This window comes from Centruroides sculpturatus, unplaced genomic scaffold (assembly GCF_000671375.1).
Source record: "Centruroides sculpturatus isolate CEXI.00-Female unplaced genomic scaffold, Cexi_2.0 scaffold837, whole genome shotgun sequence".
Classification (NCBI taxonomy): domain Eukaryota; kingdom Metazoa; phylum Arthropoda; class Arachnida; order Scorpiones; family Buthidae; genus Centruroides; species Centruroides sculpturatus.
The window spans coordinates 243302-257664 of record NW_019385028.1 but is presented as its reverse complement, the minus strand read 5'-3'; the positions used below and the strand labels follow the sequence as shown (position 1 = coordinate 257664).

Genomic DNA, 14363 nt, shown 5'->3' with positions numbered 1-14363 from the left:
ATGATGATAATACAATTGTTTACTGATCTTTATTCTGTATTTCTTCAATAGTATCATATTATGTTTCATAACACTACAAAATTATCATCGAAAAACCGTTGTTAATGGAAACAACTTTAATTTCGCCTACCACTTTAAACGAATTTATTATTAATGTCAATTCTGAAAAAGTCCATTGTATGATTATTATTTTAAGGGTTGATGTTAACCAAACGTGTACTCATACACGAAACCATTTAAATAAGAAATTATATAAAAAACACACGATGACGATAATCTAAGATGCCATACCTGGATTGAGCAGAACAATGAACTTGAGGCATATATAATCTAGAGGATCGAATTTTAAAGTTTGAAGACGAGTAGCTACACGATGCAACTGGTCAGCCATTGCCGGTAATCCTAATAACGCTAGGCATAACATATCAAATTTCTGTCCGTTTGGCAAAGTAGTTTCATCTGGCAAACCGTTATGGAGTCTCTGATGAAGATGGTCCAAGATCAACATGTCGCTCCATGCATGTTGTAATAATTTCATTTGGTCGTCAACCTGGCAGAAAGAAAAACAAACTTTAAATGTTCGAACTAACAATTATACATAATTAAGTTATTATTAAATTAACAAATGAAGTCGAGATAGTTTATTAACTCGTTAACAGATAAGTGGAGTTTGTATTTATTCACGTGGCGTGGAAATTTACAAATTCATTTCGGTATTTTAACCGTTATTAACATTTTAAAATGTATTAAAATAAGGTCTTCCTCGACTAGAAGAGACGACGACGGCCATAAATTTCCGGAAATTATTAAAAATTTAATCCGACAGTTCACAGAAGGGAAGAAAAAAATCGAACTTTTATATTTATTACACACTTCCGTAATTTAATCGAGAAATATTTAATCAAATGGACGAGAGAGAGAGAGAGAGAGAGAGAGAAAAAAAAGAAAATATTTACTTATTTATTTATCTTTTACGCGGATATTGAAGATTAAATCGCATTTTAAAAATTCCAATTTTAAAATTTTAAAAAGGCAATGGCTGATTAAAATTTCGGAAAGACTTTAAATATTTTAAAACTAGCAATTTTTTTACTTTAAAATATTAAAATATAAAATACACGCTTTCGACTTCATTAACGATTTATATAAATTCCAAAAATGCTTCTACCGCAAAAGAGCTTATATGTAGGTCAAGAGATTGGCTCTCTAAACAGAAATTCTGTTATTGAAACCAATTTAAAAAAACAATCGAGTTAAAAAGTTATCCAAGAACAATAAAGTTCGTAAAGAGAAGAGGAAGTATATAGTACGGGTCACGTGAGTGGGGCGAGTCTAATAACTTCCTATGCTGGCTATTAGATTTATTACAGTCTATCGAGAAAAAAGACCATTCTCCGGCTCGGAAAAAATAAAAAATACGAATGAAACGGGCATTAAGTAACAACAACAACAACAACAACATTCTCGCCATAACACGAATTAAATAAAGTAAAAATTTACTAATTTTTTTCCGTAAGACGAGCCATAAAAAATGAAAGCGAAATTAGAAATGAAATGAAAAATAAAATAATAATACGATTTTCATTTCATTCTATTGATTAATAATTTGCGATGACTCCGGTAGATGGCGGGAGTAGAACGATTGGCAATGTCGCTACACCCGCAGGCAGTCACGTGAGAAGGTGGCCTCGCCGATTTCTGTCCTACTGACCTACTTTCCGGCGCCAGCTTCAGTGAAAGTGGCTTCGTGTTGGTGAATATACCCGGAGGATAAGTTAGTGCGAAATGCCAGCCTAGTCTAACAGCGCAGGGTGGGTAAGGGTTGTTTAGGGAGGGGGAGAGAAAACGTCGTCAGTCAAGTGGAAACCTACCGTTTTTAAAACGAGCTCCGTGTTCAGTTGTTCGCCTGGGGTATATATAAAATCTACACGTACACCAGCGAAAAATAAAACGAAATAATAATAATTTTTAAAAAATAATTATTTTTATTATTTCTTCGTTTCGATAAATTCTATTCGAATTATCGATCTTCGTTTCGCTTTGACAAAAATGGTTTCCATTTAAAATCGTTTAAGCCAAAGTCGACGACGTGTTATATGAGCCGCAATTTCCACAATGTAGTTAATTTATTAGAGCTTTGGGCATTGACCAAATAATCGGCAAGGAAATGTGTTAATTTTGTGAGGAATTAAGCGAAGTTGGCAAAAGGAAAATAGAACTAGTGGATTAGATTTTGTGAAGATTCGGTAACATCTGATAAAAGGAAAGTGGGTCAGACGCAATTTATAAAACATTTTTTGGATACTTCGGTGGGGAGGTGCAAGTCCTAAATTGTTCTCGATTTACATTTTTTCTCACTCCGACTTTTTTTTTTTTGGAGGAAACTGGAAGGATTCCGACACTACGGTCCACCCGTATACGTACCCGTACACTGGCATGCAGCCAACCCTTCATCCGACGGTTACGACTTGGTTAAGTGGATGACGTGGTTGGCAATGTGCCCAGCGACGAAAAGCTCGGAGAAACTTTTTCCCGCCTTTCAACAGTTGAAAATGGCGGAGTTGTGACGTAACAAATATGCGAAATTGCCTAGCAACAGGTTACGCGCGCGTTTTGCACGTTACGAAGATGAAATGGTTTTGGTTATGGTCAATGCGAGGGGAAAAAAAATAAAACAATCGTGTCGGAAAATGCGTAAACGAGTTTACGAGACAATTAAAGCTTTAAGTGGGCGACGAAGGAGGTCAAGGTGAAACGGGAGGAGACCGAGCAACTCTTTTGGTCCCAGGTGTCGATTTGACACCGCCGGCCACCGAAATGGGGAACCACCCTTCTATAAGATATGTAATACGGAGGAGGAAACTATCGGCAAGCAATCCGCTCCTTTTTCCCGTTTCCAAACCGGGTATTGGTGTCATGGTTAGCCATACCGCACTTTTTACGGATTATCGAAATTGGACCTCTCCCGGAAGTGACCGTTCTCGGAGGAAACGAAACCTACTCCCGTCGGAACCGACGTCTTATTATGACGGATCCCACACCGGAATTTGCCACCCGGCTTATTCTTCCAGAACCGAGCCCCTCGCGACTCTTAATTCTAACCCCTTAAGCACACCCATTTAAAACCACGCCAGACTAAACTATGAGAGGTATAGGTAGAAACTTTGCGTGAATGGATCTATAGCTTTAGTTAAAAAACAGGTTTTTTCCCCTCTCTTTTCACTCTTTCGCAATCTCCTTCAGCCATCGCTATTATCTGTCTGACTGACAAGTTTCCTGGACATTTGCCACTTTTGCTATTGGCGAACGAACCGCAGATCTACCTGGAAATATCAGTAAAAGTATCGAACAATGATCCACCGACGACAGAAACGAAATTGTGAACATCACACGACCGACCATAGCACCGAGTACGATGTAATTGTAATGTAAACAAAATACAGAGAAGCCATCGCATAAAGCAAAACGAAGCGATCTTCGAGTCAAAAGTGGGCAATTAAATCAGCATAAATTCAGAAATATAATATATATATATATAAAACCTCATCCATACGATAAATTTGACTATTTAATTTTTCACATCTTGACAGCTTTGGACATTTGATCCTAGAGAAAGATACTTAATAAAGTATACAGTCGCCTTGAACACGCGGTATCTTGTGATTTAAATCACTAAATATATTATTTATCATTTTATAAACGGGAAAAAAATGGAGATAATCCCGACCGTTATCCGAGCGTAAGAGAATTTCGTGCTACTAGAAATTAGGAGTAAACTCGAATGAGGTTAGGAGAAACACACCGATAAATTGACGAACTTTTTTTTACGTTAATATCCGAAGCAAAATGAATTAATTCGGAAGGGATGTGATGATAAAACTGAAAGGAAACAAAACTAAGCATCTGGACTGTCCAAAGGTTGCCTTTTCCCCATTGACCTACTTTCTAAATACACGTGAACTGAAATGCTGGCAAAGTGCCAACAATACCGCTGCAACAGGGCCTCCTATGTAACTTGTAATTATGCGTCACGATACGCTAAAAAGAATACTATTTTGACGATTTCGCTAAAAAAAACTGAAACCTGCATCTTACGTAACATCTAACAATTAAGGGTTTTGGTTTTCGTCAACCCAACGGATTCTGCCGAACACGTGAGCAATCGGCATTGCACGAGATAGTGGGCCGAAGGGCAAATATAATAGATTAAGTGCTTCTGTTATAATTATAGTTTCTATAATTTCGAAACAAAATATTCAACATTTACTAATATAGTTGCAAGTTTAGATTCGCATAACGCATAAAATCAATCAGTTGAGTTTCGGGTTACACGGACTAATGAAATCTTACATACGTGAGAAACCCCAAAAGGAAAAGAATAGACCGCCGGAGAATTTCGGTCCTAATCACTTCCCAATCCCCCTAAACTGCAATTCTAAAAAAACCGAGTGAGAAAGAGTAAAATGCATTTTGAAATTAGAAAAACCTTACATAATTAACCTACGATTTAACAACCCATGTCAAGTTAAGAAATGCATTTCTGGGTCAAGGGAATGTTTTCGTGACGTCAAAATGGGGAGATACACAGAGAGAAAGCAATAAGAGAATGGGTTAAATTTCGTTCTCTCACGCGCATGTCCAGAATTATGTGTGATTATCATCATCATTTCTTTTTTTAATTTGAATATTTTTGTTCCCATTAATCTTATTACAAAATATTGTACACTGCTAACGCGGCTAACAAAGCCTACATCCGCTTTTTAAATTAACGCACAGATAAACACATGATCGACCAAGTGTGCGTGTTGCTTTCCCCCCCCCCCTTGGAAATTACTAAGAATACACATAGATATAATCCTGATGTATAACCAACTGTTGTGGGATGCGCATCGTGCTGAACGCCATCCATGGAAGGAAGAGTGGCTCATTCTGAAATTAGGTCAAGGCTATATTGTACTTGTCACTTTCTTCCTGGGGATGCGGGTGTTCTCATAGTAATCGAAGACGCGGGATGCTACAGCGCTACCGAATCAGCAAGAATAAGAAAAAACAATAACACTAGCGGCGCTTTAAAAACCTTTATTTAAATTACTCGCACCCAACAGTGATGTAGCGTTTTAAAGTATAGATTACCCTATTTCCTGCGAATTCTCGCATACTGTACTTTGTTCGTCTGGATGTATCGCATTTCGCGTGGCTCCTACGAGAGAAACGGTGTAAAGACAAAATCAAATAAGAAATTTCGTTAGTTAATCGTTTTTAGGTAACCAAAGCATTACGTCACAGCGATGGCGATCGTAGATTGTCGCGATTGGGTAACGTAGCGGTGTTGAAAGTCCATTTCGAACCGTTTGCGTCCATGACACACATAATTTTTCTGTTTTCCTCCCCCTATAACGTTTGTCGCCCATTGTTTTTCTGACCAATTCCGTCTTAACAAAAGTGATGAATGAAATAACAGGAACTCGCCTGTACGTTGTGACATCCTTATAGTGGGAGATTCGCTCGTCTGTGACGATTTTCGGTCATACTCCGGTGTTGGAAGGGAAAATAAGGAACATGTGCACTTGAAAAATGTCACGAGCTACGCGTTTTACGGAAGTATTAAAGGATAAAAGCTTAATTATGCCCGCTAATGTGTGCTTTCCTCGATTGATATGGCGGAACAAGTGACGTTAGTATTACATCCCCATCCTGATTTATACAGCACGTATATATGTATAGGCTATATATAAATGTTTTAGGAATGTAAACGAGAAATAAAATTTACTAACCTTTAGGTCTTTAAAAAATATGCTGTTCCTTGCCCAATCCACTTGGAAGAACAGCGATTGGTCAATCACTTTGCACATCAGTTCGAACAGATCCACTTCACACTGATTATAACTCTGACTTTGCAATAAACTATAAACTTGGTTCTGCCAATCCTTATCGTCGGCCATGCAGGATTGGAATTCCCGAATTAAATTCGGAATTTTTCCGATTCCTGTCATTAACGATACCGAAGGAGGTGGAACATTTGCAGCGGACGGAACATCGTAGTGGTAAGTTTTGGGAGAGGGTGCCGCATTAGTAACAGGCGGCGATGCACCATGACCAGGCGACGGTGTTGTGTTTTGTGGCGCGTGTGACGTGACCCAAGTTAATTTCGATGGTTCTTGTACCACTGGTGCTTGTGGATGAATTCTGGTCGGTTGTGGCCCACTATAGTGACTTCCTAGAGTAGTGACAGGGATGATGGCAGAGAGAGGTGAAGGAGAAGATTCGGGCGAATTCGTAGACGAACTCAGGTGAGGGATTTGAATAAGTTCTTGTTTCATAGAGACGGTTTCTGGAGAATAAAGTTGTTGAGGGGCCGTAACACCCGCCGGTCCTGTCGAAGCTGTGAATGAAGGAGGATGCGAAGGCAAAGGATTGTTCATTCCTCCTTCCGTCGCCGGGACCCCTTGACATTGGTTACGCGCTAATTGCTTTTGGCGCAGAAGCTGCAATTTCCTAGCTCTGTCCCTTTTGTACATTGGTCCGAATTTGTTCCTTCCACCCCTCATTCTGTCTGCACGTACAGCTGAAAACACCAAAAACAATAAATTAATAAAGCTACACACGTAAAAATATCTCAATCATTTCGATTCTGGCATTCTACCATGGAAAAATTTACACAATAGGCTAAAACTTTTCATCTTTTAAATCACGTTATTAAATTTCATCATCTTCCGTATTAACTAAAATTCATAAATTCTTACTGTTTACTGACGTCAATTCTGCTACTCTCTCCGAAGAATACGTGCAATTTGCTAAAAATAGATTTAAATATAGCAAATTGAGGAAAAAAAAACAATGTTAAACGACTTTTAACATCTCATATAAGTGTTAAATTACAAATCTGTTCATTAATTTAAATACTTCAAATATGTCACCGCTTACATCATAAGAGTATTTATAAACTATTAAAGTTCAAATTGAAATAATTAAATTTCATAAACATAAACGCTTATTTTTTTTTATACATAGAACATAAAATTAAAGGCATGCTTAATGTTTGGCCGATAAAGAGGGCCATACGCAATTTTCCTGTCTGGATCGCCATTTTTTAATTGGTCACATAGTTTATATTGAAGTCTACACGCCGAGTGCGGGTCACATTAAAATATTTAACAAAAATCTTCAAACGGCATTATTATTGTTGTTTGCAATAGCAACTTACTTGTTAGTGCAAGAGCGAATAATCGAATAAAATTTCCATTTAATTCGATAAACGAGAAAAACACAACAAGCTTATTCCATTATAATCTAATCGACAGTTCTACGACTATAAAGAACGTTTAATTATTAAAAATAACCTCCCACCAGTTTGTTATAAGCGTGAAACGATTTCGTATCTTCATAATCTAAACTGATAGCTACAACTGCACAGCTTCCTTTAATTGTTAAATATTACTAAAACATAACGTAAAAATCGATTCCCGAACATCAAATTTAATGAATGATATCATGAAATCGCTACTTAAATTACTGTAAATGCTTGCAACTTTATATAATTATATAAAAATCTATAGTAAACCCTCGAATAAATTCGTTTTCGGTACAAATTTTTTTAAATAATTCAAAATTATTTTATACACGTTTTTTCCTTTCTTAAAAACTGACCAATGTTTATAAAATGTTTAAATCTATTCGTTAATATAAAATAATTATTCATACGAGCAGAAAAGTGACCAGTTTGTGTAGGTTCATTTACATAAAAGACTAGTCCTGTTCTTAGAAGAGCGGCTTTTAAATGCTAGAAATTATACCATTAACTTTGTTAAATCTTTAATAAAATATCGTAAGTCGAGATATTATAATTCCAGAAGCATATATTAAAAATGTTTGTTTATTTTTTTTTCAAAACTTTTCTTTTTAAATTAAAACTAAATTTTCAAAATTGTAATTGAATCGACGGCCGACAGACAGCGCTGTCGTCGGTAGAGACAATCTCAAATTCAAACATTTCGAATAATGTTTTAATAAAACGAGGAAAACTTAAAAAAAAAATTATATTTAATAATCTCTTTACGCTTAAGGAAAAATATGCTCGAAGTTAATTTTTTTTCTCTCTTTCTCGAAATTTTAACTATAAAATATTCGAATAAATTTTCAAATTCTATTTTTGCAATGACGGCGGTTACATAAATCGAAATGGAAAATAGTAATTCTAAACAAGATATCATTTTCAAATTCGGTAGGCGATCGCGTAATAAAATTTCGTATAACCTAAATAATAATAATACTAATAAAAAACCATTTAAAAATTGAGATGATTTCGATCTTCCCGGTTGCGATAGCAACGAACTCGCTCCTAATCACGTGACGGCTATCGATCAGCATTCCCACTCGCGCGTCACGTGCCACTAACCACGTGACATTGGCACACAGACCTACTTGTTCTTTTGACCCACTTTTACTTCGCCATCCGGTAATTTCTCCCTCTCTTTATTGCATGTTAGTAATTAATCCTGAGTAATTTTTTTCCTTTTCATTTATTAATCTTGATTCCTTTCTTTTCAATCTTGTTTTCTTCTTACACGAAACAATTATATAGAAACAAGGATAAAACCTTTCATTTTTTAAATTTTTTTTTGTTTCCTTTTCAAAAGCAAAGACGACGAAATTCATTCATAGTACACGCACACGTATATATATTTTTGTGCATATTATGAATAACTTCGTTCATCTTTGCTTTTATATTTAGTGTATGCGATTTATATTTACTATTGTAACTGGCGAACAATTCATTCGAGTTTTTTAAAAAGTACTTTAAATATTTCATACGTTAATAAATATAAACACTGAAAATATAAGAAATTAACTGGAAAAGAATGCTTACTCTATCAACATTTTCGAGAAGATTCGAGTACAAAAGTTGGCCCGCTAACGCAGCCATCTTGTTGTTTTATCATTTCACTTTTTCAAAATTTTGAATAACAAAAACTAATTTGTTCGAATAAATAACTTGTATTGAGAATCCGTTGATTACAAATCAGTTCCAAACGAGGTAAGTAGGTTAAATGATAGCCTTGAAAGTCAGATGCTGAGTTATGGGTGTGGTCTGGGTTCTCGAACTGGAACATTTCCATATAGATAGGTTCATGCTGTATCTTTAAATGATCACCGATGGAAAGTAAGACGTAACACCAGAATGTAAAGCGTATTCTAACAATTACATTCTTATTTTATGCATTTCAAAATATAATCAGCTTTCTACAAATTCATTTCCGTAAAATTAAATACCATACTCACATATATGTTATTTATATATATATAGTCCCGCTTAAAGAAGTAGCCCGCATGCAAATTAGATATTTCCATTATAAATAGAAAAAAAAACCACCTGGCATCTCTTACTTACAAACTTAATTTATTCTATTCAACACTTAAAAAAAGATGCCGTACGACACGATTCTAAACTTAAAAAAAGGGGGAAAGGAAAGGGAAAAAAGCATTAGAAGAAGTGAAAGTAAATTATTCCATCCATATCCAGGACCCAATTTAAATTTAGCATCGCCTAAACTAACTTTCAATTTCGTCTGAAGACCCACTGACCCACTTTGCAAGGAATGAGGCTACATTACGCCGTCAATACAAACATAACTGTCGTTTATCAATATAGACTTACAGCTGATCACACACGCAATTACGTATAGGCGCGTTAACGGAAATGACGATTTGACTTTAGCCTCATAAGTTCATAAAATTGCGTCGAGAGATTTATAAAACAAAAACATGTGGCAACGTTATAAAACACACCATTATTATTATTATTACGTTTTTATGGTGAAATTACTTTATTATTGTTTGCTAAACTTATCGGTCATATGTATTATGTTAAATTAAGTTATGAACAATCTTAAATTACTTTAAGAAAGTAAAAACTATTGAGTAAATTCTTCGTGAATCATCGCAGACCTACTAACCCACTGACAACTATCACGTTGGAAGCGAAATCGACTGAACAAATTCGCCATGCGCGAACTGTGACGTCACGCGAGAGAGAGAAACGGGAAGCGACGCGTCACGGACATACAAACAAACCGGATGCGATGTCACTCATCTACCGGGTTTTTGGTCGTCGATAAATGGAATCACCCGTTCTTTTATAAACGAATTACGTCTATACCAAAGACCCTCCGGTTAAAAAAACAGGGGGTCGACCCAATTTTCATTCCAGAACAAGATAAAAATTGGAGAAAGTCTCTGTCGTTTTAAAAAGAGAAAAAAACCACGTGGTATCTAAACTAATCTCTCTCAAAACAAATGGCTAATGTTTATAATTGTTCTTTTTTTAATCAATTTAATTCTTACTGTATATTTTTATATTTAAGAGCCGAAGTCTTAAGCTTATAAAATATTGACTAAAACATGCCACCATAATTTATTGTGATATTTTTAGTTTTTAACGTAATTTATTTCGGAATATTTAGAATGTTTAAATCGAGATGACGTAACAGATTCTCCTAAATTAATTCATTAAGAAGTCGAACCGAAGAAGAATTAATTAATACGAAATTCCTAAACATTAAATAATAAAAATCTTACATGAAATTTGCAGGACGAATATCATCATACTTAATGGTATTAGCTACAAAAACATCTGGAGTACTTAGGATTTGGCCGCAAACCACTTAAATAATTCAATGTTATCGCTGCTGGCAAAACTGCCGTTAAGGGGACGGATTATTCGGTAACTTCTAAAATACTTTTGAGAAAAGCACACCTGTCGTAAAGTTGTTTAGCTCATTTCAAACTTGGAGAGACAGAATTTATAATTAGTCGCATTAATAATATCTTATCGTCCTTTGTATATCACGTTCATGCATAACTTCACTTTCACTCTCGACAAAATTTAGCCTTGTCCTCTATTTTTTGAAAAGCGAAACCAACCATGACAATACTTTTCTTTAGAACTGACTATTGATTCAGTAGTTTTTATAATTTATTCAAGGAACAGACGATATACAACAAAAAAGATAAAAATCTAAATCTTTTACATTCGAATACGACAGCTATTCTGAAAAATTACTTTTTACACGTCTTCGAGATCACTTAAGAAAATTAAATAATAATATCGGAGGACTCTCTCTCTCTCTCATGACACGTGCACCACCTGTGAAACCAGCAGGTTCCACCTGCCATTTCACGTCAGGATAGCTACACGAAAATCAAACTATTCTTTCTGGTGACACGTGATAACAAAAGCAGATATAAATTTAAAGAAAAGAAAACTTACCTTCGAGCTTCATGCCAACTTCTAAACATTTCTGAAATCTGCAAAACGGACAACGTTTCCTCTGACTTTTATCTATATGACATTTCCTTTCTGCGACACACGTGTACACTTTCTTGTTCTGCACTGTCCGTTTGAAGAAACCTTTACAAGATTCACACGTCAACAGACCATAATGATAACCCGACACAGTGTCGCCACAAACGGGACAAAGTTCTTCAATCCCTTCTTTGGTGTCCGGAGTGTCGTGATGATACTCCGTCGGTGTAGGAGTCGGTCCAGACAACATCGATGGGGTAGCTGGCAAAAAACATGCAGAAGTATCCATGAGAGACGCTGAAGATATCATTGTTGACAAACGCGTTGTATCATCAAGAGGGTTTATCAACATGTAATCGGTACATGACGCAGGAGATACTAGACACACTTTCAACGATTTAATTTCATACCGTTAACGAAAGTGCGAACGCCGTTTCTGGTGGTGATGGCGTGAATGGTGAGCGACCAACTAATACGACCTACAAGTATAGAGCCGACCCAGTGGGTCTATGTCAGAAGCGACTGAGTCGGCGCAACCAGCCTGACCCACTTCTAGCCAATGGCTGGTTGATGGCAGCTTAACAACCAGCTGGGTGGGTTGGATGGCGTAGCGGTCGTTACAAAACGACTCTTATTTATTTTTTTTTAATTCTCACTTTCTCTTATGCGAAAAACGTTCGGATTTCGAGCGCGTTGCGAATGACGACATCTCGTTTCAGTGAGAAAAGTTGTGTAATTGGAAGGAGGGATCGCTTCAATGTTATGTCAGCAATTGGGGCCGTGAGACTAGATTCGAATTCCGGGAATATCGTATTTTTCAAAAAAAAAAAAACCATCACTCGTGTATTTAAAGCAACAATTAATATTAAAATTGCAAATCGATAATAAAAATCGATTAAGTTTAACATCAAATTAATAAATTATTTCTTTTTTACGAGCTATTAACTATTAATTATTTTATTAGTGTATAACTTTTTAAACGTTAAGTCAATTTTCATTCTAACTAGGAATTTAGACTCCCTTAATAGAATGAACGAACTCCATCAATCAACTCAATTCTAAACGTTCCATTTTCTACTACTAAATAACATACGTTAGTTAATGCTATACATTAGTGAATCTCTGTAAACCGAGCCTCAACTTGCCTATTAATTTTCTTCTTTCAAATTTCTTTTTAAACGTTTTAATTATATAAAAAAAATAATAATACGAAGAAATCTATTACGCACAATTTTATACCGATTATATATCTCTCTAAAAAAAATAAATATGTATCTTTATCTATTTTCAAAACATATAATCAATTTTACGATTATCTGAATGAAAATAATGTGACGTTTTCACTTATCGCATAATACTATCATATGGAATTGTTCAAAGTTACAGTAAACTACGAATCTAACATTTGAGATAATAATAAGACTTTATTCTTGTATTCAAATTTTATTATCCCGAAATACATAAAATGATGTAATTTTTAAAACATTTCTTTTATTATGTATTTTACTCCTCTCTGTGACCTTTAGTTTTTAAGGAGTATCTCTCCCGTTTAATTCATGAATGGTTTCACGTATGAAATGATGCGTTATTCAATTTGTTCTCGATTACTATTGATTGATAAAACTCTATCTTTTTTTACTATTCAGTTTAGAAAGATTTTAAAAAATTACTATATGATTTTATAATGAAAAGTCCATCTAATCGATACATGACATTAAAAAAACAAAATCAATATTGTAAAACTGATACATTCTTATGATTTTTTCATCCTATTCCGCTTTGCATATATATATTTTTTTCTTATTCTTTGTTTACATTTACATTATTACTAATTTTACTTCTCGTAAATCCATTAATAAATATTTCTGTCGGAAAATTTTAGTGCGATTCTTAAAGAGAAGACATCATCTAAGCGAATTTCAATTTATGTATGTTAATGTATAACGTTTAAGAAGAGAATAATAAAAATACATTAATTAAACTAATATATATATGTTTACACGTATATCTGCCACTATTATATAATAAATTAAAAATAAAAATAAAAATTTATTATTAGTCTACTATTTAATTAAGCAAACAAAATTTTCAATTCTAGAGATGAAAAAAATTATTTTATCGATATAGGAACGAAACGCCATTAATAGATAATTTTATGGAAGTTTATTAATGATCTACATGATTTTTTATGGATTAAAAACAATTTTCTAAGTTTATCTTTAAGAAAACAAACTAAAAATCATTTAAGTTTTTACTATAAACAAACTTATCCAAAAGTCAAAAACCACTTGGGTTTATTCCAACCTAAGAATGTACTAGTTGTAATTAAGTTCATAGCCTAAATCTTTCTACGATATTTAAAAAGATAAAATATCGTAATAATTTATTTTATTTTTATTTTCTTAAAAATAATATCTAACTATAAATATAGTAGTAATAGTTTATTTTTCGTTACATTTTACCAAAAAATTACATTTAATTATCATCATCACCATCATTAAGTCTATTATAAGGAATTGTTATCGAATAGTTTTATATGGAAACAGCTATAATCGTTCAAATGAATAAGTTTTGTAAAACGTCTCTCTTCGTAAAGATTTGTAATAAAGTTAAAACATTGATAAAAACGTAGAAATCGCGAATAGCTAATTTATAACCTCAATAAATAAATGCAAATTTTAATACGTACAAAATGGCTAATATTTTTCAGATTAAAACTAGGCAAATCTTTTAATTGAAATATTATTTTTATACCGAACAGCTGGTTTAATATGATACAATTTGAATGCTTCTCGATGTTTTAAATCATATCTAAACATTAAAATTAATTACTATATTCTGTACATATTTTAATATAAATTAAGAAAATATCCAGAAAAATATAATTTGAATGTATACATGTATATAATATAATCGGGTAAGGCAAATGTTTCGAGTAACTTGCATCGTTGGATAACAAAAATCAATTGATCTCCGCATTTATTTTTTATTAAAATATTCAAATAAAGGTAGAAAAGTCTATAATATTGACGAAACGTTACCAGACTGACAAAGATGATAT

The 14363-nt window shown here is 34.1% G+C and overlaps 1 protein-coding gene across 5 annotated transcripts in view; it reads right to left on the bottom strand.

Annotated features, from left to right (window-relative positions):
- The window catches only part of LOC111633643 (nuclear hormone receptor FTZ-F1-like), a 96827-nt gene that overhangs the window by 2790 nt on the left and 79674 nt on the right, over window positions 1-14363 (bottom strand). For 3 of the 5 annotated variants that reach the window (XM_023378249.1, XM_023378248.1, XM_023378250.1), the window contains exons 2-4: window positions 11267-11563; window positions 5775-6565; window positions 292-550 (exon numbers count right to left, since the gene is read on the bottom strand). In XM_023378249.1, the coding sequence (XP_023234017.1) occupies window positions 292-550; window positions 5775-6565; window positions 11267-11563 (1347 nt within the window). Of the gene's footprint in view, window positions 1-291; window positions 551-5774; window positions 6566-11266; window positions 12078-14363 lie in introns of those variants that run through there. The other 2 variants (XR_002758082.1, XM_023378247.1) reach the window with 2 other exon arrangements.